This window comes from Lissotriton vulgaris, chromosome 5, assembly GCF_964263255.1.
Source record: "Lissotriton vulgaris chromosome 5, aLisVul1.2, whole genome shotgun sequence".
In the NCBI taxonomy this organism is placed as follows: Eukaryota; Metazoa; Chordata; class Amphibia; order Caudata; family Salamandridae; genus Lissotriton; species Lissotriton vulgaris.
The window spans coordinates 1,929,391,479-1,929,413,959 of NC_141693.1; the positions used below are offsets into that span (position 1 = coordinate 1,929,391,479).

The 22,481-nt window shown below is 48.7% G+C and overlaps 1 protein-coding gene across 1 annotated transcript in view; it reads right to left on the reverse strand.

Moving 5' to 3' along the window:
* ATF6B (activating transcription factor 6 beta) overlaps positions 1-22,481 on the reverse strand; it is a 309,902-nt gene that overhangs the window by 145,841 nt on the left and 141,580 nt on the right. Inside the window, exons 4-8 of the mRNA XM_086924544.1 lie at positions 20,731-20,843; positions 15,962-16,103; positions 13,196-13,387; positions 11,939-12,129; positions 10,966-11,151 (exon numbers count right to left, since the gene is read on the reverse strand). Of these exons, the coding sequence (XP_086780670.1) occupies positions 10,966-11,151; positions 11,939-12,129; positions 13,196-13,387; positions 15,962-16,103; positions 20,731-20,843 (824 nt within the window). The remainder of the gene's footprint in view (positions 1-10,965; positions 11,152-11,938; positions 12,130-13,195; positions 13,388-15,961; positions 16,104-20,730; positions 20,844-22,481) is intronic.

Sequence of the window (22,481 nt, forward strand, 5' to 3'; positions counted from 1 at the left end):
ACACAGTGTGGCACAGGACACAGAGTTTCCAAATGAGATAGAGAGAAGACAGTGGAGTCAGGAGCGAGAATGTGAGAGCCTGCTGGACAGGATACTCGAAAATACCCAACCCTAGAAACGGCCAGGGAGTAAAGAACCAGGCAACGTGTACATCAACAAGACTGAGATTTGTCTGAGAAATGAGTATTGACAGACCACTAGATAGTAAGCGAGAATGAAACACAAGGGTGGCTGTCACAAAAGCAGCAGGGAGACAGGCGTGGATGGGGACCGAGACAGAAGTACATGGAGATGATGAGAACTAGCCGCACTGAAGATTAAGACCACCAGCATTGACAGACACATGTAGCCTCCCTGTATGCTTGCTTCAATGCCCTGATACCATCCAATCTCAGAAGTGACAAGATCTGTGTACCTGTGCCGAATCTACAACCAGTTTCATCTAATCTCAGAGGCGACGCACCAGGTTTCAAGTGAATGGCTCTGCCTGACTGTGCCCAGAGCCTACCTAGTCTAAGAGGTGCAGGCTCTGTGTGTCAGTGTAAAACTACAGACTATTCACTCCCAGAAACAGCAAGCCATATGTACCTGTACCTACCCAACCGCCTTCCTAAGCTCAGTTGACAACCTCTGCATAACTGCGCCCATGGCCAATCCAGTCTCAGAGATGGCAGAATCTATAGTCCTGTCGACCGCCACTCCCCATCCATTCTCAGAAATGGCAGCCTTAGTATTCACATTCTCACCCTGCAGCCCATCCACTCCCACAGGGGAAAGGCTGTGTGTATACACTCCCACTTTACAGCCCATGCCATCTTACAGGTGAAAGGTTCAAGGTATAAACACCCAATCAGTCTTATAGGTGAATGGCTCTATGTATACACGTCCACTCTACAGCCCATCCAGTCTCACCAGTGAAAGGCTCTAAGAATACACACCCACTCTACAGCCAATCCCATCTCACAGGTGAAATGCTCTAGGAATACACACCCACTCTACAGCCCATCCAGTGTCACAGGCGAAAAGCTTTAGGAATATACACCCACTCTACAGCCCATCCAGTGTCACAGGTGAAAGGCTCTAGGAATACACACCCACTCTACAGTCCATCCAGTCTCACCAGGGAAAGGCTCTAGGAATACACACCCACTCGACAGCCAATCCCATCTCACAGGTGAAAGGCTCTAGGAATACACACCCACTCTACAGCCCATCCAGTGTCACAGGTGAAAGGCTCTAGGAATACAGATCCACTATACAGCCCATCCAGTGTCACAGGCGAAAAGCTGTAGGAATATACACCCACTCTACAGCCCATCCAGTGTCACAGGTGAAAGGCTCTAGGAATACACACCCACTCTACAGCCCATCCAGTGTCACAGGCGAAAAGCTTTAGGAATATACACCCACTCTACAGCCCATCCAGTGTCACAGGTGAAAGGCTCTAGGAATACACACCCACTCTACAGCCCATCCAGTGTCACAGGCGAAAAGCTTTAGGAATATACACCCACTCTACAGCCCATCCAGTCTCACCTGTGAAAGGCTCTAGGAATACATACCCTCTCTACAGCCAATCCCATCTCACAGGTGAAAGGCTCTAGGAATACATACCCACTCTACAGCCCATCCAGTGTCACAGGCGAAAAGCTTTAGGAATATACACCCACTCTACAGCCCATCCAGTGTCACAGGTGGCAGTTTCTGTGTATATACTCCCACTCCACAGCCCATCCAGTCTCACCGGTGAAAGGCTCTAGGAATACACACCCACTCTACAGCCCATCCAGTGTCACAGGTGAAAGGCTCTAGGCATACACACCCACTCTACAGCCAATCCCATCTCACAGGTGAAATGCTCTAGGAATACACACCCACTCTACAGCCCATCCAGTGTCACAGGTGAAAGGCTCTAGGAATACACACCCACTCTACAGCCCATCCAGTGTCACAGGCGAAAAGCTTTAGGAATATACACCCACTCTACAGCCCATCCAGTGTCACAGGTGAAAGGCTCTAGGAATACACACCCACTCTACAGCCCATCCAGTTTCACAGGTGAAAGGCTCGGAGTATACACTCCCACTCTACAGCCCATCCAGTCACAAAGGTGGAAGAGTCTATGTATGCATTCCTACTCTACAGTCCATCCAAAGCCCATCCAAAGCCACAGGTAGCAGGCTCTGTGTATAACCTCCCACCCTACAGCCCACCAGCTTCACAGGTGAAAGGCTCAGTGTATACCCTCCCACTCTACAGCCTACCCAGTCTTACAGCTGAAAGGCTGAGGGTATACCCTCCCACTCTACAGCCCATCCAGTCACGGGGTGACAGATCTCGGACGTTGTGGGCTCCCATCTCTGAGACAGATTCAGTGTCTCTGTATGCACACTAGAGCCATCAAGTCTGTGGTGCAAAAAAGGGCAGACTTCAACATTTGCTCCCATCCTACAGCTGATTCAGTCTCAGAAGCGTGTGGCTCAGTGTTACTGGGCTACTTTAGAGCTCAGGTAGTGTTCCAAGGGCGAGAGTAGGCTTGGTGTTACTGTGCTCCTCTGAGTAAGGCTGTGGGGTATTGTGCCCCTCAGATTTCAGAATGCATGTGCAGGCTCGATGCTATTTTGTTAGACCTCAGGATGGGTTCCCCAGAGCTTGGGTTGTCATCTGCAGTGCGAGGACAGGACTGAGTTACTGGAATCCTTAAAACTTGGGCTGCGAGGTGAAGCTCAGTGTTACTGTGCTCCTCAGTGTTTGTGTATGTGATCTATGTTACAGGACTCAGAACGAGGGCAGGCTTGTTTCTACTGCATTCCTCCTAGCTCGGGCAGCAAGAGCAGGTTGGGTGTTATGAGCCCCTAGGATTGAGGGCAAGTTTACTGCAACTGCATTCCTCAGAGCTCTGTCTGCTATCAATCAATCAAAGACATTTATGTCGCGCACTACTCACCCGGAGGGTCTCAAGGCGCTTGGGGAGGGAGGGTCCGCTACTGCTCGAACAGCCAGGTCTTGAGCAGCTTCCTGAAGGCGAGGTGGTCTTGGGTCAGGCGGAGGGGGGTCGGGAGGGAGTTCCAGGTCTTGGCGGCCAGGTAGGAGAAGGACCTTCCTCCTGTTGTGGCTCTTCGGATGCGGGGGACGGCGGCGAGGGCGTGGCTGGTCGATCGGAGCTGGCGTGTGGGAGTGTAGAAGTTGATGCGGTTGTTGAGGTATCTCGGGCCTTGGTTGTGTAGGGCTTTGTGTGCGTGGGTGAGGAGACGGAAGGTGATTCTCTTGTTGACCGGGAGCCAGTGCAGATCTCTCAGATGTCCGGAGATGTGGCTGTGTCGGGGGATGTCGAGGATGAGTCTGGCTGAGGCGTTCTGGATTCGCTGGAGTCTCTTCTGCAGCTTGGCGGTGGTTCCGGCGTAGCCGTAGTCCAGTCGGCTGGTGACGAGGGCCTGGGTGACCGTCTTCCTGGTCTCGGTGGGGATCCACCGGAAGATCTTACGTAGCACGCGCAGGATATTGAAGCAGGACGAGGAGACGGCGTTGACTTGTCTGGTCATGGAGAGGGAGGAGTCCAGGATGAAGCCCAGGTTGCGTGCGTGGTCTGTCGGTTTGGGTGCGGTGCCCAGAGCGGGGGGCCACCAGGAGTCGTCCCAGGCGGAGGGCGAGGAGCCCAGGATGAGAACTTCCGTCTTGTCTGAGTTCAGTTTCAGGCGGCTGGTCATCATCCACTCGGCTACGTCTTGCATCCCTTCGTGAAGGTTGGTTCTGGCGGTGGTGGGGTCGTTGGTGAGGGAGAGGATCAGCTGTGTGTCGTCGGCGTAGGAGATGATGTTGAGGTTGTGTTGGCGTGCGATGGCAGCAAGGGGGCTCATGTAGACATTGAAGAGGGTGGGGCTGAGCGAGGAGCCCTGAGGAACGCCGCAGATGACTTCGGTGGCCTCTGACCTGAACGGGGGTAGGCGGACTCTGTGTCCTTCCAGCGAGGAAGGAGATGATCCATTCTAGTGCCTTCTCATGGATTGCGACGTTGCTGAGACGCTGCACTAGGGTGTGGTGGCAGACAGTGTTGAATGCTGCGGAGAGGTCTAGGAGGATGAGGGCCGCTGTTTCTCTGTTGTGGAGCAGGGCTCGGATGTCATCGGTGGCAGCGATGAGGGCGGTCTCGCAGCTGTGGTTGGCCCTGAAGCCCGACTGTGAGGGGTCGAGGGATCCATTCGTCTCGAGGAAGGCGGCCAGTTGCTTGTTGACGGTCTTCTCGATGACTTTGGCTGGAAACGGGAGGAGCGAGATGGGGCGATAGTTTTTGAGTTCGGTGGGGTCCGCTGTTGATTTCTTTAGTAGAGCGCTGAGTTCGGCGTGCCTCCAGCTCTCAGGGAAGGTGGCGGTGTCGAAGGAGGTGTTGATGATGTCCCGCAGGTGGGGTGCGATGACAGCGTCGGCCTTGTTGAAGACGTGGTGAGGGCAGGGGTCGGTAGGGGATCCTGAGTGGATGGAGTTCATTGTGCGGATGGTGTCTTCGGTGCTGATCGGGGTCCAGGCGCTGAGGGTGGTGGTGGGGGGCATTGGTGCGGTCATGGGGAGCATTGTTTGTGTGCTGAAGCTGTTGTGTATGTCAGCGATCTTGTTGTGGAAGTAGGAGGCGAGGGAGTTGCAGAGGTCTTGCGATGTCGTTGTTTCCGGCGTTGGGGTTGGAGAGCTCTTTCACGATGTTGAAGAGTTCCTTGCTGTTGTGTGCGTTGTTGTCCAGCCGCTCCTTGAATGCTGTGTTCTTGGTGGCGTGGATCAGTTGATGGTGCTTTCGGAGGGCAAGCTTGAGGGTGGTCATGTTGTCCGCGTGTTGGGTCTCTTCTCCAGGCTCTCTCGAGGGCTCGGCAATTCTTCTTGGAGCTCTTGAGTTAGTCGGTGAACCATGGGGCCTTCTTGCTGCTGGGTCTGCTGGGCGGAGTCCTCAGTGGGGCGAGGTCGTCTGCGCAGATGCTGATCCACTTCGTGAGGTTGTCGGCGGCCTGGCTGGGGTTCGCTGAGCTGGCGGGAGGGTGCTGGCTCAGGGATGCGGCGAGCTGGTCGGCCGTGATCTTGTTCCAGCTTCTTCGTGCAACCTGTTGCTGGTGGTGGTGGATCGTGGTCCTTCTGAAGCTGAAGTGGACGCAGCTGTGGTCCGTCCAGTAGAGTCCGGTGGTGTGGCTGAAGGCGATGTCCTTGCTGGATGAGAAGACGGCGTCGAGTGTGTGTCCGGCGTAGTGGGTGGGGGTGGTCACCAGCTGCTTGAGTCCGAGGTTGTCGAGGTTGTCGAGCAGGGTGGTGGTGTTGCGGTCGTTGTTATTCTCCAGGTGGAAGTTGAGGTCCCCGAGGAGGATGTAGTCAGCGGAGGGGAGGGCGTGCGGGCTGATGAAGTCGGCAATGTCTTCGCTGAATTGTGTGCGTGGTCCCGGGGGTCTGTAGATGAGGGTGCCTCTGAGGGTGGTCTTGGGGTCGGTGTGGATCTGGAAGTGCAGGTGTTCGGCGGTTGTCAGGGTGTCGTCGGTGTTGGTCGTGATGCGGATGGAGTTCCTGTGGATGATGGCGATGCCTCCTCCCGTCTGGTTGGCGCGGTCTCTCCGGGTGATCTTGTAGCCCTCCGGGATGGCGATGGCCATGTCGGGCGCTGAGGAGGCGTTCATCCAGGTTTCCGTGAGGAAGGCAACGTCTGGCGATGTGGTGTCTAGGAGGTTCCAGAGTTCGATGGCGTGTCTGTGGACGGAGCGGGTGTTGAGCAGGATGCACTTCAGGTGGTTGCTGCTGGTGTTCGGTTTGGTGGGTGCTGGTGTAGTGCAGGTCCGGATGCAGGAGAAGTTGCAGGAGTGACAGCTGAAGGGTCCGTGGGTGCGTCTCGGGGTGGCTCGGTAGCATCCCGGGATTCGGCCGGTGTTGAGTGCGTTGAGGGTGGCGGCGTCGTACGTCCGGCGGGTGGGCTGGGGTCTGCGTGGGCCAGGGGTCCTGGCGCTGGGCGCGGTCCAGGCGCGGACGGGCGTAGACGGGCTTACCTTTGGCGCACCTTCGGCGCACCTTCGGTGCTCCCGCTGCGCACGTCCACTGCGCGGTCGCTCTGGGGGCGTCATAAGAAGGGAGACGGGAGGGCGGGTCAGCTGGGCGGCCAATGGGCCGGTGGTGGGCGGGGCCGCAGGGGGGCAGCGGCGGCAAAACTGGCGGGCGGGCGGCTCAGCTGTGGCTGGGCCGCTCGGTTGGCAGGGGGGGCGTCGGTGGCAAGGAGCTGGGCAGGCAGGCACTGGCGTAGGCAGGAGCAGGAGGCAGCAGGAGCAAGGGGGTGACCCGGCCTGGTGAGAGGTGCAGTGGTCACTCCCGAGCACACCTGGCTGTCCCCTTAAGAAGGGGGACGGGAGGGCGGGTCAGCTGGGCGGCCAATGGGCCGGTGGTGGGCGGGGCCGTAGGGGGGCAGCGGCAGCAAAACTGGCGGACGGGCGGCTCAGCTGTGGCTGGGCCGCTCGGGTGGCAGGGGGGGGGGGGGGCGTCGGCGGCGGTGGCAAGGAGCTGGGCAGGCAGGCACTGGCGTAGGCAGGAGCAGGAGGCAGCAGGAGCAAGGGGGTGACCCGGCCTGGTGAGAGGCGCAGTGTGCTAGTGTAGACTCTGTATTACTATATTCCTCAGAGTGAGAGCTAGCTTCCTGATACTTTACTCCTTAGTGCTCTGGCTGTGAGTGCACGCATAGGGGTACTGTGCTCCTCAGAGCGAGGGCTGCGAGTGCAGGCTCAGTGTTACTGTGCTCCTCAGAGCGAGGGCTGTGAGTGCTGGCTCAGTGTTACTATGCAAGCCAGAGCCAAGGCTGCGAGTGCAGGCTCAGTGTTACTGTGCAAGCCAGAGCCAAGGCTGTGAGTGCAGGCTCAGTAATACTGTGCTCATCAGAGAGAGGGCTGCGAGTGCTGGCTCACTGTTACTGTGCTCCTCAGAGCGATGGCTGCAGGTGCTGGCTCAGTGTCACTGTATGCCTCAGACCGAGTGCTGGCTCAGTGTTACTGTGCAAGCCAGAGCCAAGGCTGCGGGTGCTGGCTCAGTGTTAATGTGCTCCTCGGAGCTCAAGTGCTGGCTCAGTGTTACTGTGCTCCTCAGAGCGAGGGCTGCGAGTGCATGCTCAGTGTTACTGTGCTCCTCAGAGCGAGGGCTGCGAGTGCATGCTCAGTGTTACTGTGCTCCTCGGAGCGAGGGCTGCGAGTGCTGGCTCAGTGTTACTGTGCAAGCCAGAGCCAAGGATGCGAGTGCAGACTCAGTGTTACTGTGCAAGCCAGAGCCAAGGCTGCGAGAGCTGGCTCACTGTTACTGTGCTCCTCAGAGCGAAGACTGCGAGTGCTGGCTCAGTGTTACTGTGTTCCTCAGAGCGAGGGCTGCAGGTGCAGGCTCAGTGTTACTGTGCTCCTCAGAGTGAGGGCTGCGAGTGCTTGCTCAGTGTTACTGTGCTCCTCAGAGCGAGGGCTGCGAGTGCTGGCTCAGTGTTTCTGTGCAAGCCAGAGCGAAGGCTGCCGGTGCAGGCTCAGTGTTACTGTGCTCCTCAGAGCGAGGGCTGCGAGTGCATGCTCAGTGTTACTGTGCTCCTCAGAGCGAGGGCTGCGAGTGCAGGCTCAGTGTTACTGTGCTCCTCAGAGCGATGGGCTGCGAGTGCTGGCTCAGTGTTACTGTGCTCCTCAGAGCGAGGGCTGCGAGTGCTGGCTCAGTGTTACTGTGCTCCTCGGAGCTCAAGTGCAGGCTCAGTGTTACTGTGCTCCTCAGAGCGAGGGCTGCGAGTGCATACTCAGTGTTACTGTGCTCCTCAGACCGAGAGCTGCGAGTGCAGGCTCAGTGTTACTGTGCTCCTCGGAGCTCAAGTGCTGGCTCAGTGTTACTGTGCTCCAAAGAGCGAGGGCTGCGAGTGCATGCTTAGTGTTACTGAGCTCCTCAGAGCGAGGGCTGCGAGTGCAGGCTCAGTGTTACTGTGCTCCTCAGAGCGAGGGCTAAGAGTGCAGGCTCAGTGTTACTGTGCTCCTCGGAGCTCAAGTGCTGGCTCAGTGTTACTGTGCTCCTCAGAGCGAGGGCTGCGAGTGCATGCTCAGTGTTACTGTGCTCCTCAGAGCGAGGGCTGCGAGTGCAGGCTCAGTGTTACTGTGCTCCTCAGAGGGAGGGCTGCGAGTGCTGGCTCAGTGTTACTGCGCTCCTCAGAGCGAGGGCTGCAAGTGCTGACTCAGTGTTACTGTGCAAGCCAGAGCGAAGGCTGTGGGTGCAGCTCAGTGTTACTGTGCAAGCCAGAGCTCCAGTGCTGGCTCAGTGTTACTGTGCACCTCAGAGCGAGGGCTGAGAGTGCATGCTCAGTGTTACTGTGCTCCTCACAGTGAGGGCTTCGAGTGCAGGCTCAGTGTTACTGTGCTCCTCAGAGCGAGGGCTGCGAGTGCAGGCTCAGTGTTACCGTGCTCCTCAGAACGAGGGCTGCGAATGCTGGCTCAGTGTTACTGTGCTCTTTCAGAGCGAGGGTTGCGAGTGCTGGCTCAGTGTTACTGTGCTCCTGAGAGCGAGGGCTGCAATTGCTGGCTCAGTGTTACTGTGCTCCTCAGAGCTAGGGCTATGAGTGCAGGCTCAGTGCTACTGTGCAAGCCAGAGCGAAGGCTGCGGGTGCAGGCTCAGTGTTACTGTGCTCCTCAGAGGGAGGTCTGTGAGTGCTGGCTCAGTGTTACTGTGCTCTTTCAGAGCGAGGGCTGCGAGTGCTGGCTTAGTGTTACCGTGCTCCACAGAGCGAGGAATGCAATTGCTGTCTCAGTGTTAGTGTGCTCCTCAGAGCGAGGGCTGCAAGTGCAGGCTCAGTGTTACTGTGCAAGCCATAGCGAAGGCTGCGGGTGCGGGCTCAGTGTTACTGTGCTCCTCAGAGGGAGGGCAGCGAGTGCTGGCTCAGTGTTACTGTGCTCCGCACAGCGAGGGCTGCGAGTGCTGGCTCAGTTTTACTGTGCTCCTCAGAGGGAGGTCTGTGAGTGTAGGCTCAGTGTTACTGTGTTCCTCAGAGCGAGGGCTGCGAGTGCTGGCAAAGTGTTACTGTGCTCCTCAGAGCGAGGGCTGCGAGTGCAGGCTCAGTGTTACTGTGTTCCTCAGAGCGAGGGCTGCGAGTACTGGCACAGTGTTACTGTGCTCCTGCGAGCTCAAGTTCTGGCTCAGTGTTACTGTGCTCCTCAGAGCGAGTGCTGCGAGGGCTGGCTTAGTGTTACTGTGCTCCTCAGAGCGAGGGCTGCGAGTGCAGGCTCAGTGTTACTGTGCTCCTCCGAGGGAGAGCTCAAGTGCAGGCTCAGTGTTACTGTGCACCTCAGAGCGAGGGCTGCGAGTGCAAGATCAGTGTCACTGTGCTCCTCAGAGCGAGTGGTGCGAGGGCTGGCTCAGTGTTTCTGTGCTCCTCAGAGCGAGGGCTGGGAGGGCTGGCTCAATGTTAATGTGCTCCTCCGAGCTCTGATAGCAAAGGCAGGCTCAGTGCTACTGTACTCCTTCGAGTGGGGGCTGCGGATGCTGGCTAAGTGTTACTGTGCTCCTCAGAGCGAAGGCTGCGGGTGCTGGCTCAGTGTTACTGTGCTCCTCAGAGCGAGGGCTGGCTTAGTGTTACTGTGCTCCTCAGAGCGAGGGCTGCGAGTGCTGGCTCAGTGTTACTGTGCTCCTTAGTGCGGGTGCTGGCTCAATGTTACTGTGCTCCTCAGAGCGAGGACTGATGGTGCAGGCTCAGTGTTACTGTGCTCTTTAGTGCGGGTGCAGGCTCAGTGTTACTGTGCTCCTTAGTGCGGGTGCTGGCTCAGTATTAATGTGCTCTTTAGTGCGGGTGCTGGCTCAGTGTTACTGTGCTCCTCAGAATGAGGGCTGCCAGTGCCTAGAACCATGCCAGGACTCGAAAGAGGGGGCACAGAGCTAGGACAAGGCTTCTAAACAGGGTCAAGAGCCAGACTGGATGTTCCAGAGAAGCCCAACACCAGGAATCACTTTAGAAGTGTGAGGCTTCCAAAGTAATGCAAAGCCAGGTCAGGACTCACAAAGGGGCCCAGAACCAGGACAGGGCTCGCACAGAGCTAGGACAGGGCTCTCAAACGTGGCCTTGGAGCCAGACTGGGTCTTCCATAGAAGCACAGAGCCAAGACAAAGGGGCCTGGATGTTCTATTTATGCTGTGACTTATTAGTGCTCTGCTGCACACAATATTTACACCCAGCTTCCCATCTGTATAAATGGATTTCCCAAATCAGTGGTCACAGTGATGTGCAGTATAAGTTCCTCGAAATGAACTACTTTCTCAAAAGTTATCACCACATAGAGCACATCAACATTACTTTTTGCAACCGGTAAAGAAATGGTCACATTGAACAATGCAATTGTTACTAAAAGGGCAGCATCAAGCCGGCAGTAATTAATTACTAACACTATCATGGTGTGATCCAAGTACTGCCTAACACTTCCAACTGGGGAAGTTAGGACAGCTGTGATTGAGGGAATTATGTGACAGGGAATTAGAAGTGCTTAGTTCTTTGACATCACAGAGGATCAAGACGTAGGCTGGGTATTCCAGGGGAGTGTCACAACGTGGGACGTGCTGAGTGACTGAGGCACAGAGCCAGGGTGGGCTCACAGAGGGGGTCAACAGCTAGATATTAATTTCCAGGGAGTGTCGAGGCAAGCCATAGACTCTTGACAACTACAAAATACACAGAGAAGGTGTTGACAGCTAGTAGACAGTCTGGGTCCCAACAATCTAGATCTGGGCTCACCATAGTCAAACCTGAGACTGACACATAGAAAGAGACAGAAGAGGGACATCTGGGCAGAATTAAAGCCAGACAGTAGACAAAAGAGGAGACAGCTGGGCAAACAAAGACAGACCAGTGAGAGAAATAAGAAGAGCAGCACCTGGGCAGACCCCTTCAGAAAGCAAAGACACAAACAGCTAGGTAGTCCCGAAGACAGACGGCTGGGTATATCCAGACAAACAAGACCTCCTCACCTCCCGCAGTACAGACTCCAGTTTCTTCTTGAGAATGGTGTTCTCCCGCCGCAGCTGCTCATTCTCCGACAGCGCATCCTGAAGTCGCGATTCAAGCCCCTGCATATACTCCTTCTTCTTCTTGCGCGACTGGCAGGCTGACTCCCGGTTCTTGATCATACGCTGCTGTCGCTTCAGAACCTTCACCTGAAGTAGAAGGTTGGCTGTTAAACTTCACAGTACAGGCTCATGCTTGATCAAAGTGATCCTACAGGAAAGATCCCCTAAATGATTCCCTTGAGGTGGTTGTGCACCAGAGAAGAGCCTGTCCATCACCTGCTGTCCTGGAGGTTTGGAAGGACAACGTCCTTCCAAAACAGCCATACATGTGTTAAACTACAGCCTTACATGTGTTAAAAAGTGGTAAATAGCATAAGAACAAAATGGGTCGGAGACAGAACTCACAGCTCTCTGCTATTTGAAGATGCCTTCAGCAGAATTGTGCGCAGGCTCAAACACAAGCGGGTTTAGGGGCACTGCTTGATCAGCTACACTTTAGCCTGCCTCCTCTGCGAACAATCCTTGCTACCAGGATAGATCCCACATCTCCTACCAAGAGCAGAAACTACTTGGTGGTCATGGAAAAAAACTGCTGACACTGAATAAAGCACCTGCATTCAAACTGATCTGAGCAATCTCTCAACTTCAACTAAGGGAATGTGCAAGATTTCTATGGAGTGTGCTTCTTTAAAATCTTATTTTTATCAAGTAAATTTAAGTAGCAATTTAATTCAAAGTGGTCCTATATCACTTTTTTTAAATTTACACATTGGATGGTGCTTCATGAAACATTGGCAGTGCCACCCCTCCAAGCCCCTCAATAGTGTAGTACTGGCATAAAGTTGCAACCTACAGTATTTAGCTGTCACTTATCCACTACACCCCCATCACTGAGCCCTTGCCATTGTGTACTCTGTTCCACACGAGTACTCACATCCATCTGCGGACGGACGGACCCCATCGGGCTGGGCGCAGGGACGATGGTTTTGGCTTCAGCTTTGTTACAGGTGGGTGTCATGCCTGCATTGGGTGTCTTGGCAACACTCCTCTTTGCCGGTTGCACCTTAAGTAGCCCTGGCACTGGAAGGTGCAGCATGTCGGCTTGGGACAGAACCACAGATGGCGCTGGAAAAAAAACACACAAGAAGTCACTATTCTCCCCAGGGGCTTCCCTCCCCCACCGAGCCCCGTATACAACCCCCTGAAACCGGTTACAGAATGAAATATTATATGTGGGGCACAAGTGGGAGGAAACTAGCAGTGTGATAAATGATCATTTGTGGAGCTGAGGGACTACTAGAGTTGTGGTCCCGTCTTCCCACCTGAGTTGAGTCTACTCTCAGTTGTCTTGTTGGGCAGCACCAAACGTAGCTGAACATCTGCACATCTGGACCTTCACCCACAAGCTGGGCACCTCTGAAACTCACAGCTGACCAGATTGCAAACCAGCCACAACTGCCTGAAGATGCTTGAACCCACTGCCAGTTTTTTGTGGACGTTATACTTCCTGAAGGTGGCATCTAGTGTAAGGCATTGGAGGCTTTATGGCAACGGTACCTTGAACCATCCAGACTCTGCCTGTGGGGGATGCCGATAAAAAGTTTAGACATTAAACAAAATGTTTTTATTAGCCAGCCACTAGATGGTGGAATGATGCATCCCTAAATCAGATTGACCGGGACAGCGCACTGGCCTTAGAGGAAATGTGGTGTTTATTGTGGGGATTGAGGGTTGTTGCGGTGTGACTTCAGGAAGTGTGAGAAAGATGGAAGGAGGGCAGGGAGTGGGTGAGCTGCTACCAATTACACTGAGGTACATTAAGGGCTGATTATAAAGTCTTCAACAGGACCCGATTGAGATTAAGTGAGATGGGCGAGCTGCTGTTTTCATGACATTAGGTCAGGCAGCTCAGTCTATGCCCCTTGGAATATTTGCGCCCCCGATCCTGGGCCTAGTTCGCCCATGCCGAAGGCCAGCTTCGGATGCCATGCATGTAAATCTACAACTGTTAACGATGTCACACATGTATAATAGGTTTAGGCTGCTGAAATGTGTTTGTAATGCCCTTCTTTCAGTCACCAAGAGTTTTATAGTAGGAAAGATGGCTGTTCTCCCCAATGCATGCAGTTGGCAGAGTGGGTCGTTAGCAGGTGCAATCACTTCACAGACAGACATGCAGGCAAAGGGTTACCTGATAGTGTCGGCTGGAGGGGAGGAGAGCTTGGCATAGACTTTAGGAGTATAGTACTGCCAGAAGGGGTGGTGGCAGTGCTGGCGATGTTGGCGGGAGGAGCTGTGACAGTAGTCACCAAGACCGGTTTGGGCTGAATAGCAGGCTTCCTACTCAAGATACTGCACGTCTTCAGGTCTGTGGGTGTTTTACCTGGAAGAAAGTAAAGGCAGGGTGAGGGCAATGGAAGAACTGTAGAGGCCGGGGTGGCTGACAAAGGGCAGACGAAGAGCAACGTAGGAGGACTGGGGGCAGGGCAGACATAGAAAGAATAATGGCAACAAGAGAAGGAGGCTACAACAGGTGAGGGTTAGAAAGGAAGATGAACAGAAAGAAGCTAGCAAGAGCAGGTGTGGAAAGAGAAGAGAGGGAAAGGAAAAAGAATAGGTACCAGCAGAGCATATTAGTGAAACAGGGGAAAAGTAAAGTTGCTCTTACTTCTGGTTCACCCTTAACAACCACTCAGAAAGTCCTGCAGACAGGACACAAAATCCTCCTCCTAAAAATACACTCACTTTAAACCAGCATGAGCGCCTCCTCCTTGTGCACCAGCCCCAACACCAATTCGAGATGTGTTTCTGCATGTTTGGCTGGAACACGCTGTGTTCTTAAGAGGGAGTTGGCTGGAGGCATTGTGAAGGAAGAAGTGCCAGAACAAAGAGAGCCAGAATCCATGAAAGAGATGAATTTCTAACTAGTCAGAAGCCTAACTGCACAAGCTCAACCTATTGGGCGGGATGCATGCATAAAGTATGCTGGATAAGGCTTCTGACACAAGGTTTCAGAAAAAGTTGTGTCCTGTCAATAATGTTTCAGAGAAGCATGTAGGGTAGATCAAGCAACTAAAAATTTCTGCATTGGGTGTATTTCCCAGAATTCAATGGCGCAGCCTTGGCTGTGGTACAATAAGCCTAAAGTCTTGGAAAAGATTAACAAAACATCCTTGTGACTGATTGTTCTAAAGAAAGAGGCTATTTTAATGGCTTTTCTTCCCCTCAATTTTTTAAAGACTTTGATTATTTGTCCAAACCTGAAGAACCGGTCTTTACCTCTGCCCAATGCTGCCGTTAACAGCTTACTGAGACAGAAGCTTTTCCATCTGTATAAAGAGGTCATCCTCTCATGACCAAATATTCGGAAACTTTTAGTGCTGAATGCGTTCTTGTCAAGATAAAAATAGACCTTTCCACAACCCTTAAGCAGAAAAGCTTTAGCTAAATGTGGTTGATTCTTCTCCCCGCCCCCTAGAGTCTGAATCAGGCTTTGTATCCACTTGGGATCTTTGAGGAAGACGCTCTACTGGCTGATCTCAGGACATCCAGTTCCATCTGCTTGGACGGTCCACCCCTCGGCTGTAGATGTGGTGGTGCCAGACACAGAATGGTCCAAAGAAACTGATGTCCGTTCACAGTGTTATTCAACACACTAATCACTACAGGTCCAGGAAACAGTACATTAGTCTAAAGCGCAGACTGAGGAGGAGGGAGGGTGGGAGAGGAAGTGAATGAGTACCTGAAGTGAAAGAATATTTGGGAGAGCTCAAATCACCAGGAGAAAAAGCGGACGATAAACGAGAGAACCTTTCAGGAGATGATTGGCACTGAGAGAGTTCGAATTCCAGCTCTGACCCAGAATTACTATGAATATAGTTACAGCCTCGGGGCTCACTATCTGTAGTGTGGGATGCAAATCCCCTATAGCTTTGAAATGAAAGATTCCTGGAGCTGAAACTGGTGCTAAACTGAAATACTCTCTCCATTTTTCCTTTCGCTTCCTGGCTCTTGTCCCCATGTTGACTCCCTCGTGTCCTTCCTCACTCTCATCCACTTGTCATTCATCTTTCTCTGACAAAGAAGGATCATACACAAAATCCCCTTTTGAAGGTTTTACGGCTCCTTCACCTCCTGCTTCCTAAAATAGGGGAACCTATGTGTTTCAGAAAAGAATATATATTTATATATATCTCGGGTGGAATCTCACACTGCATGTGCCTGAACGTGTGTGTGTTGGTGGTGTGAGTGGCTAAGGCCTCACAATAGGTTTCCTTAACTGATAACTTGCGGAACATAATCACTCTAATTTCTCCTGTATATATTCCAGAATTAAAAAGCACTACAAATGTCAAGAAGATGAATTTCTGAAAACCAGCTTTAATTAATATTACAAAATGTAGAGTTTAATGTTATGTTGTTACTTGGACAATTTCAGGAACATCGGCGTAGCCTCCATCACCACGCTATGGGTGTCCTATATAAAGTGAAATAGCAACACACTTGGCTGCACTACAGAGCCACATACAATTAAATCCTAATTAACATCTGGAATAGAAATAAGAAATACTGCTCAAACACTGTCAACCAAAGGCCAAGCCTCCACTATTACGACTCTAAATAGACAATACAAAAAGAACAAATACTGTGAAATATTTTAACAGTTCAAGAATTCTGAAATGACCTGGTAGTGCCCATGTGGGCTGGCACAGGGGTATGCAGGGAGAGGGGGAGGAAGACCAAGGGCTTATTGGTAAAGCAGCGAAAGAAGAGGTTGTCTCCTGCTTCAGGACTGGTCTCTGACTGGTCAGTGATGACTAGACTATCTGTATTGTTCCTTACACTTTTCAATGCACGTTTGCCTCATCATGTTGATAAAGCACTTCATGGTTGTGCAGGTAACCTATTCTTGCCCACTCTCTGATGGGAGCAGTTTGCCAGCATGCACTTCACATACCTGCTGTCCCGGACACCCCCTCTGGAGCAGAAATGACATTTATCTGCACAGTGCCAAACTGAGGCGTAGATGTCTCCCCAAACAAGCATGGTGGTGTAGGTGGGCTTTCGATCTTCACCACTGTAATGTCGGCACTCACCAGCTGGGAGGAAAAGCACAGTTATTAATTCTGCATACATAGCATAAAGAAGTTCTCTATGCTTCGCTGTGAAAAAATTCACATAAACAACAGAATGGCTACATTGTGAGTCGAGCATATAGTGCATTAAACACAATTTATAGGGATAAAAAGTCTTGCATCATAAATCATCATACCTATTAGTACAATGCACTTTAAAGCAGCTCTAACCTCCACAACAGAAGATTCTTTCTGTCCTATTGGCATTTAAAACAATATATAATCGACTCTTTATTAAAACAAAGTCCAACGGCTGTTGACTCACATGTAGCCATTCTGTTTGGCTGTATAATACAAAAACCCATTAACTGTGGTTGTATGCGAGTTAGAAGGCTCATTCTGATATTAAACTGTGGAGTCACTAAGTATGGGTGACGCATAATATAAGTTATATTTGAATGTGGCACATGCACATTAATACATCGCAATTGCTTATTAATGACCTATGAAGATCGGAAAGTGAATCTCTATATCTTTGGATATTGTTTTTGTGCATTGTATCCTCGTCTCACCTGCGGCCATTCGCTCTGGCCATATAATGTGGAAATCGTTCAACCATAGCTATGTTTGAGTTTGTTTATTAAAACGTGCAAAGTTGTGTTTGAGTTAAGTAAGCCTGCTTTTCTATTAAGTTTCAAGTTTCAAGTTTATTATGATAACGGAACTCTTTACGAGGTCCACATAAAAGACATAAAATATGCATACAAAAGGCATTAAACGGAAAATGACAAACATGCAATAGTAACAAATACACAACAATTTAAAAATTACCATCTTAATACAGATTCAAAAAACAATTGAAGAATTTGTACAGTTTAAAACAAAACATTTCATTTGGCGGATTAATCATGGCCGCCCGAAAAGCAGAGACTGACAAAATATTGAGTTGTAGGCAAATTGGTCTTAACCATCTTCTCCTAAAAGGCATCAGAGCTGGACAAACGAAAATGACATGAGCTAAATCCTGGTCATACATCTGACAAAAATCACAGACCGCTGAATGGCCATACCATCTGGAATAAAGAGATTTCAACGGAAGCAAATCCTGTCTTACTAAAAACACTAAGCGTCTAACGCTGTGAGGAATGTTCCATTGAATGTACGGTTGAGCTTTCCTCAATAGACAGGACTCAATAACAGGAGTACAGCCTTTTTTCAACAACCGGAAATCTCTATCCAGTCTAAACCCAAGTTCCCACGTGGAGGACTTCAAAAGGGTTTTTAACTGATAGGAAGATAAAGAAAATAAAGCATCTTTATCTAATTGCAATAGACCCACAGCATATCGGAATTTTTTTACAATCAAAGAATAGTTATTAAAGTTTCCCAGCAATTCATTTTTTATGAGATGTCTTAAGGTATTGGGCTCACTCTTTGCAAGACTTACAACCCAGCGTATAATACCAGCCAAACCTTGGACCCAGCTACTGCGTAAGCCGAGTTCCTGTCTTAAGGTAGCAGTTGAATTTGCTGTACTAACGGATAATAAACTACGTAAAATTTTTCCTCCCGAGGAATTTAAAAAGCTCCAATTTTTTTGGTCAATTAACTCTATTCCGTATAGTAGGGAGGCAGGTACTTTTGCTCTGAATACATCCAGTAAAATAGAAAAATGCCTTCTACCTGTGACTTTATACAAGGATACCAAACTCTTTCCCTGCGAGATAGCCTTCCGAGAATTATTGGCCATATGAGCTTTCTCGCTTAAATTACTCATGAAAATTTTACCAAGGAAGGCATAAGAACTCACGGTTTCCAATTTTTGACCCCCTACTACCCATGGAAAGTTAGAAAATTTAGGTTTCTTCCTTCCAGCCATGCACATCACTTTTCTTTTTGCAGTATTTATCAACAGATAATTGTTTCCAGCGTATTCATAAAGAGCTTGCAGGCGATTATTCAGGCCCTTCGGAGTAAGATAAAATGTGTAGAACCTCTGCGATATGTATGATATACCTGACTATACTGAGTTTATGCATTTCCTTAAAATACGCTAAATAAAAATAGACTTCATATGTCTAAAAATACTGTGTCAATGGATAGCGTAGGTGTGATTTACCTGACCACACTGAGTTTATGCAATCCTCTTAAAATATGCAAAATTAAAATATATTTTAAATGTCTAAAAGGAGTTGCAGATTGGGTATCCGAAGTAGAGATGTTGAAAATGTTATAAAATTCTCTAAACAACAAAGGTAAAAGGGGCAGGATACTCACCGTGTGTTTAATATAACTTTCACATCCCACACATACAAAATCGCAGTGCATCCGGAATAATGGGTGCTGACATAGGTAATATCCTCGACTCACCTGCGGCCATTCTGTCTGGCCATATAACGTGGAAATAGTTTAACCATAGTTATCTTTGAGTTAGAATACTCGTTTTTTATTAAAACGTGCAGAGTTGTGTTTGAGTTAAGTAAGCCTGCTTTTCTATTAAAATGTGCAGAGCCTCTGCGCATGTATGATATACCCAACTAAAAATACTATGTTAATGGATAGCGCAGGTGTGATATACCCGACCACACAGAGTTTATGCAATCCTCTTAAAATAAGCAAAATCTAAATATAATTTAAATGTCTAAAAGGTGTTGTAGATGGGGTATCCTAAGCAGAGATACTCAAAACGTTATAAAATTCTTTAAACAACAAAGGCAAAAAGGGCAGGCTATTCGACGTGTGGTTAATATAACTTTCACACGTCAGATATACAAAAGCGCAGTGCATCTAGAATAATGGGTGCTACACTCTTAACCAAGCAACAGTGAGGATTTAGTGAAAGAATAACAAATACATATGTGTATTAGTGGTTTTTTGAGTGATATGAATAATTTATGTTAAATAACAACCAATGGCTATACATAAATGTCTTGTCATATTATTTTAGATGCGGAGGTCGACATTGACCAACAAAACCGAAATTAAATTACAGCTTACCGATAATGTAAATAGCTGAAATCTGGAGCCTAATATGTGCACAGAATAGGATTATTTTCTCCAGCACATTATTCAACGCGATAATAGTACCCGAGTCACACCTGATATCAGTGAAGTCTTAAATGTGCTCAAGTAGGATTGCTTACATGAGTATATATACACATCAGTTTACAAAATAGATAGATAGATAGATAGATAGATAGATAGATAGATAGATAGGTTTGTATAGAAATGGTATCACTCTGCTTGATGTTTTGCTATTCCAACTTTATTTTAGAAGTAGCCTTATATGTTTTACTGAACCTGTGGAGCATGGATATTTGTGTACCTGAAAGTACTATTGAAGGAGGTAACTAGGTCATATAATGAACATATTTATTTCACAATTGGGGTTTTTGTGTGCTGATCTCCTTCCAATGTTTCTTAAAATGTCTCGTGTTCTGTCTTTTTCTTTCACCTTCTCCCTTCAGCTAATGTAACCTTACATAGCAAAACGCTATGACAATTTGATAAAAATCAGTTGGACTGTTCCGAAATGAAGGTATACCAACCATACTGCCTGAGTGACATGCCTTTATATGATTGATTTGCATGTATTTCACATTTGATGATTATGTCGATAATTTATTGAGCTATACCTATGCAAACCATGGCCTTTCCAAATGTACTGTCTGTGTGTTCTTTTTACTAAATGCTAATTTTTAACTGCTTTTGTAAATATGTAAATGTATATATGTGGAGCACGAATATCTTGAATGTTGACACATGTGAAAACAATAAGATTTAAAAAAATGTTTTGTATGTGGTCTATTTTGTAGCCCTGAAGAAGTCCTATAAAAGGACGATATGCGTTGGCTACCCTGTGAAGAAAATAAGATTAAAGAATAAAGGAACGTCTGGAAAAATCTCATTTTGTGAAGTTGTTCATTATTAGTGTGTGCTGATCAAATTCTTTCTGTAATTGTCTTGATTATTTGTTGAACCCAAAAACATTATACTAAAGCTGCTACGAAGGCATAAGCAATTTTAGATGACATTGTCACATTGCAGATGAACCTACAGATGTTCCCTCAAAGACATTTTTGTAAACAAAAAAAAACATTTCCAAACAAAATGAGAAGTTACAAAAAAAGGCCTGTGCTACACTAAACATGTCAAGTTAAGTGTCACTTATAACACATACAAAATCCATATGCCTCCAGGCGCGGGAATAAGCAAGTTAGAAAGCTAGAAGAAGTGTTTAACCTATTCTTACACCTTTTCCACCCCAGGAGGAGGGCATCCCACCACTTGGAGTAGTTTATCCCAAAGAGCGCCTCATGACTGTAGGGTTTCTAACCTGTGGTTCTGCGGTGAACCAACCCCGGTTGACGCCTCATCCTGTGGATTAAAGTACTGGTACAGAATTTTACTCTATCAGTCGTTAGTGGAGTCTATGTGTTAGTGGCAGAATGTAATTGTGTACTTTGAGCCCTGTCTTAATTCTGTCAAGGCAGGAACTTTTAGGCACCCCAACAAACAAGGTACATCAGTAATCCAAGAAGTGTGGACATCAGCAGACAGAGGGAGAAGGGGACATCTCAAGTTGCATGTCTTGGTTAGGTTTAATGACTTCTTCTTATGAACCTCTAAGGGTCTTCGGGCAGGCACTCACCTGTTGCTGGATGTCGCTGGAGGAAGAGGAGAGTGAAGAGTCAGAGCACTGCGAAGAGGAAGGAGAGACCGGCTCGGACTTGACATGTACGGACTCGGACTTCACATGAATGCCTGCAGACAGAGGAGCCATCAGCTTAGTAGTAGCACAAGCGTCTCTCTCTCTCTCTCTCTCTCACACACACACACACAAACATCCTCTGACAACCCAATGAACTACATCCCCTAATGTGATACAAACAGTCCCTGCTTCTAATGCTCCCATCTGTACTATCGTATCATTTGCAACTCTAGCAGCGCGATCAACAGCTGAAATGGTACAGTGCCCAGGACTTTCATCTACGAGAAAACTTACCATGCAGTTAATGGACAGATTAAAAAAAACATTATAATAATTCCATCTCTTTTAGGATCACCCAAAATAAAATCCATACCCATGGACCTGTGGTGCGACTCCCTCGCATGACTGTATGAGGAGGCGGCATTGGTGATCTAACATTTCACTATTAGAATGTCAGAAACTCACCTTCCAATGTGTGGTAGTTTTTCCATATATTTTAGGGCTGATCACATAGCACTTATGAGGTTGTTTTGATTGCTAATTACCTTCTAGAAGGTGGAATAAATCAGTCCTCGATGCAAGCATGTACAGGGAATCCCTGGGCACTGTGGGGCATAAGTGCTTCCTTCACACGGCGTGGTGTGCTTCTTTGTTAGTGTAATCTCAGAAATACTGCAGTAACTATTGTAAAAAATAAAAGACTACATCTGTACAAAATGTTACTCAACCAGCATCTTTCTTGCCTATGCCTGGCGAGCCTTCCCTGAAGGGAAACGATTAAAGGAAACGTTGGTGAAGTAAGCAGATGCTATAGACTGTAGTCTCTTCACATCGAAGAAAATTGTCTTATGAACACATAAACCTGGTCCTGAAGCCAGGAATATTTGAAACGTTTACCCAAAGAAGTGGTAACTGTAAAAGTAGACAATGGAACGGATGAACATGCTTCAATTATCAAAATGTTTAACACTAGGGGCAATCCCAAAAAATGTGGTTTTTCAAAGAATATATATATGTTTTATGCCACAATCAATAATTGCAGCTTCTTCCAAGTCTGGATGTTCAGTAGACCATAATTCCTACTATTAGTCTTTTCCACCAGTTATCAATTTATCAAGATATTAGTGCTCCACTTATATACATTTAACTTATCCCTTATCAACTCTTGAACAAACTCATATCTGCAAGAGTTCTCAGAGCAGCTATGTTATCATCCACTCTAGGGAATTGTATTCTTTGAAAAGCGGAGCACTACAAGTACCAGCAGGCCACCAGTCAGGTTACCACACCTACCAATGCGCGAGATTTGTTATATTCTGTGCCAAGGCTAAAGTGATGACTCTTGAAAAGTGACGACCACAGCCCATGAAGAAGGGCTGAACTGCATGAAACGCGTCGGCTGCCAATTTTATGAATGCAAAGCCTTTTGGACTGAAAGAGTATTGCTGTTCTTTGAATAAATTCATGGCGAATTAAACTTACCCGAGTGGGCTCCTTTACAAACAGGCAACTTCTGTGTTGGATATGGATATGGATATGGATATGGATATATCTGAATAAATGGTGTGGTGTATGTGGCCAAAGATGGTTCTTGCTTGTTGTGATGAGCAAGAAGTACTGCTAATGAAGTCAGGAGGGTAAGGAGAGGTAAAAGCACTTTAGAAGAAAGATATCCGCAAGTATTCAAAGAC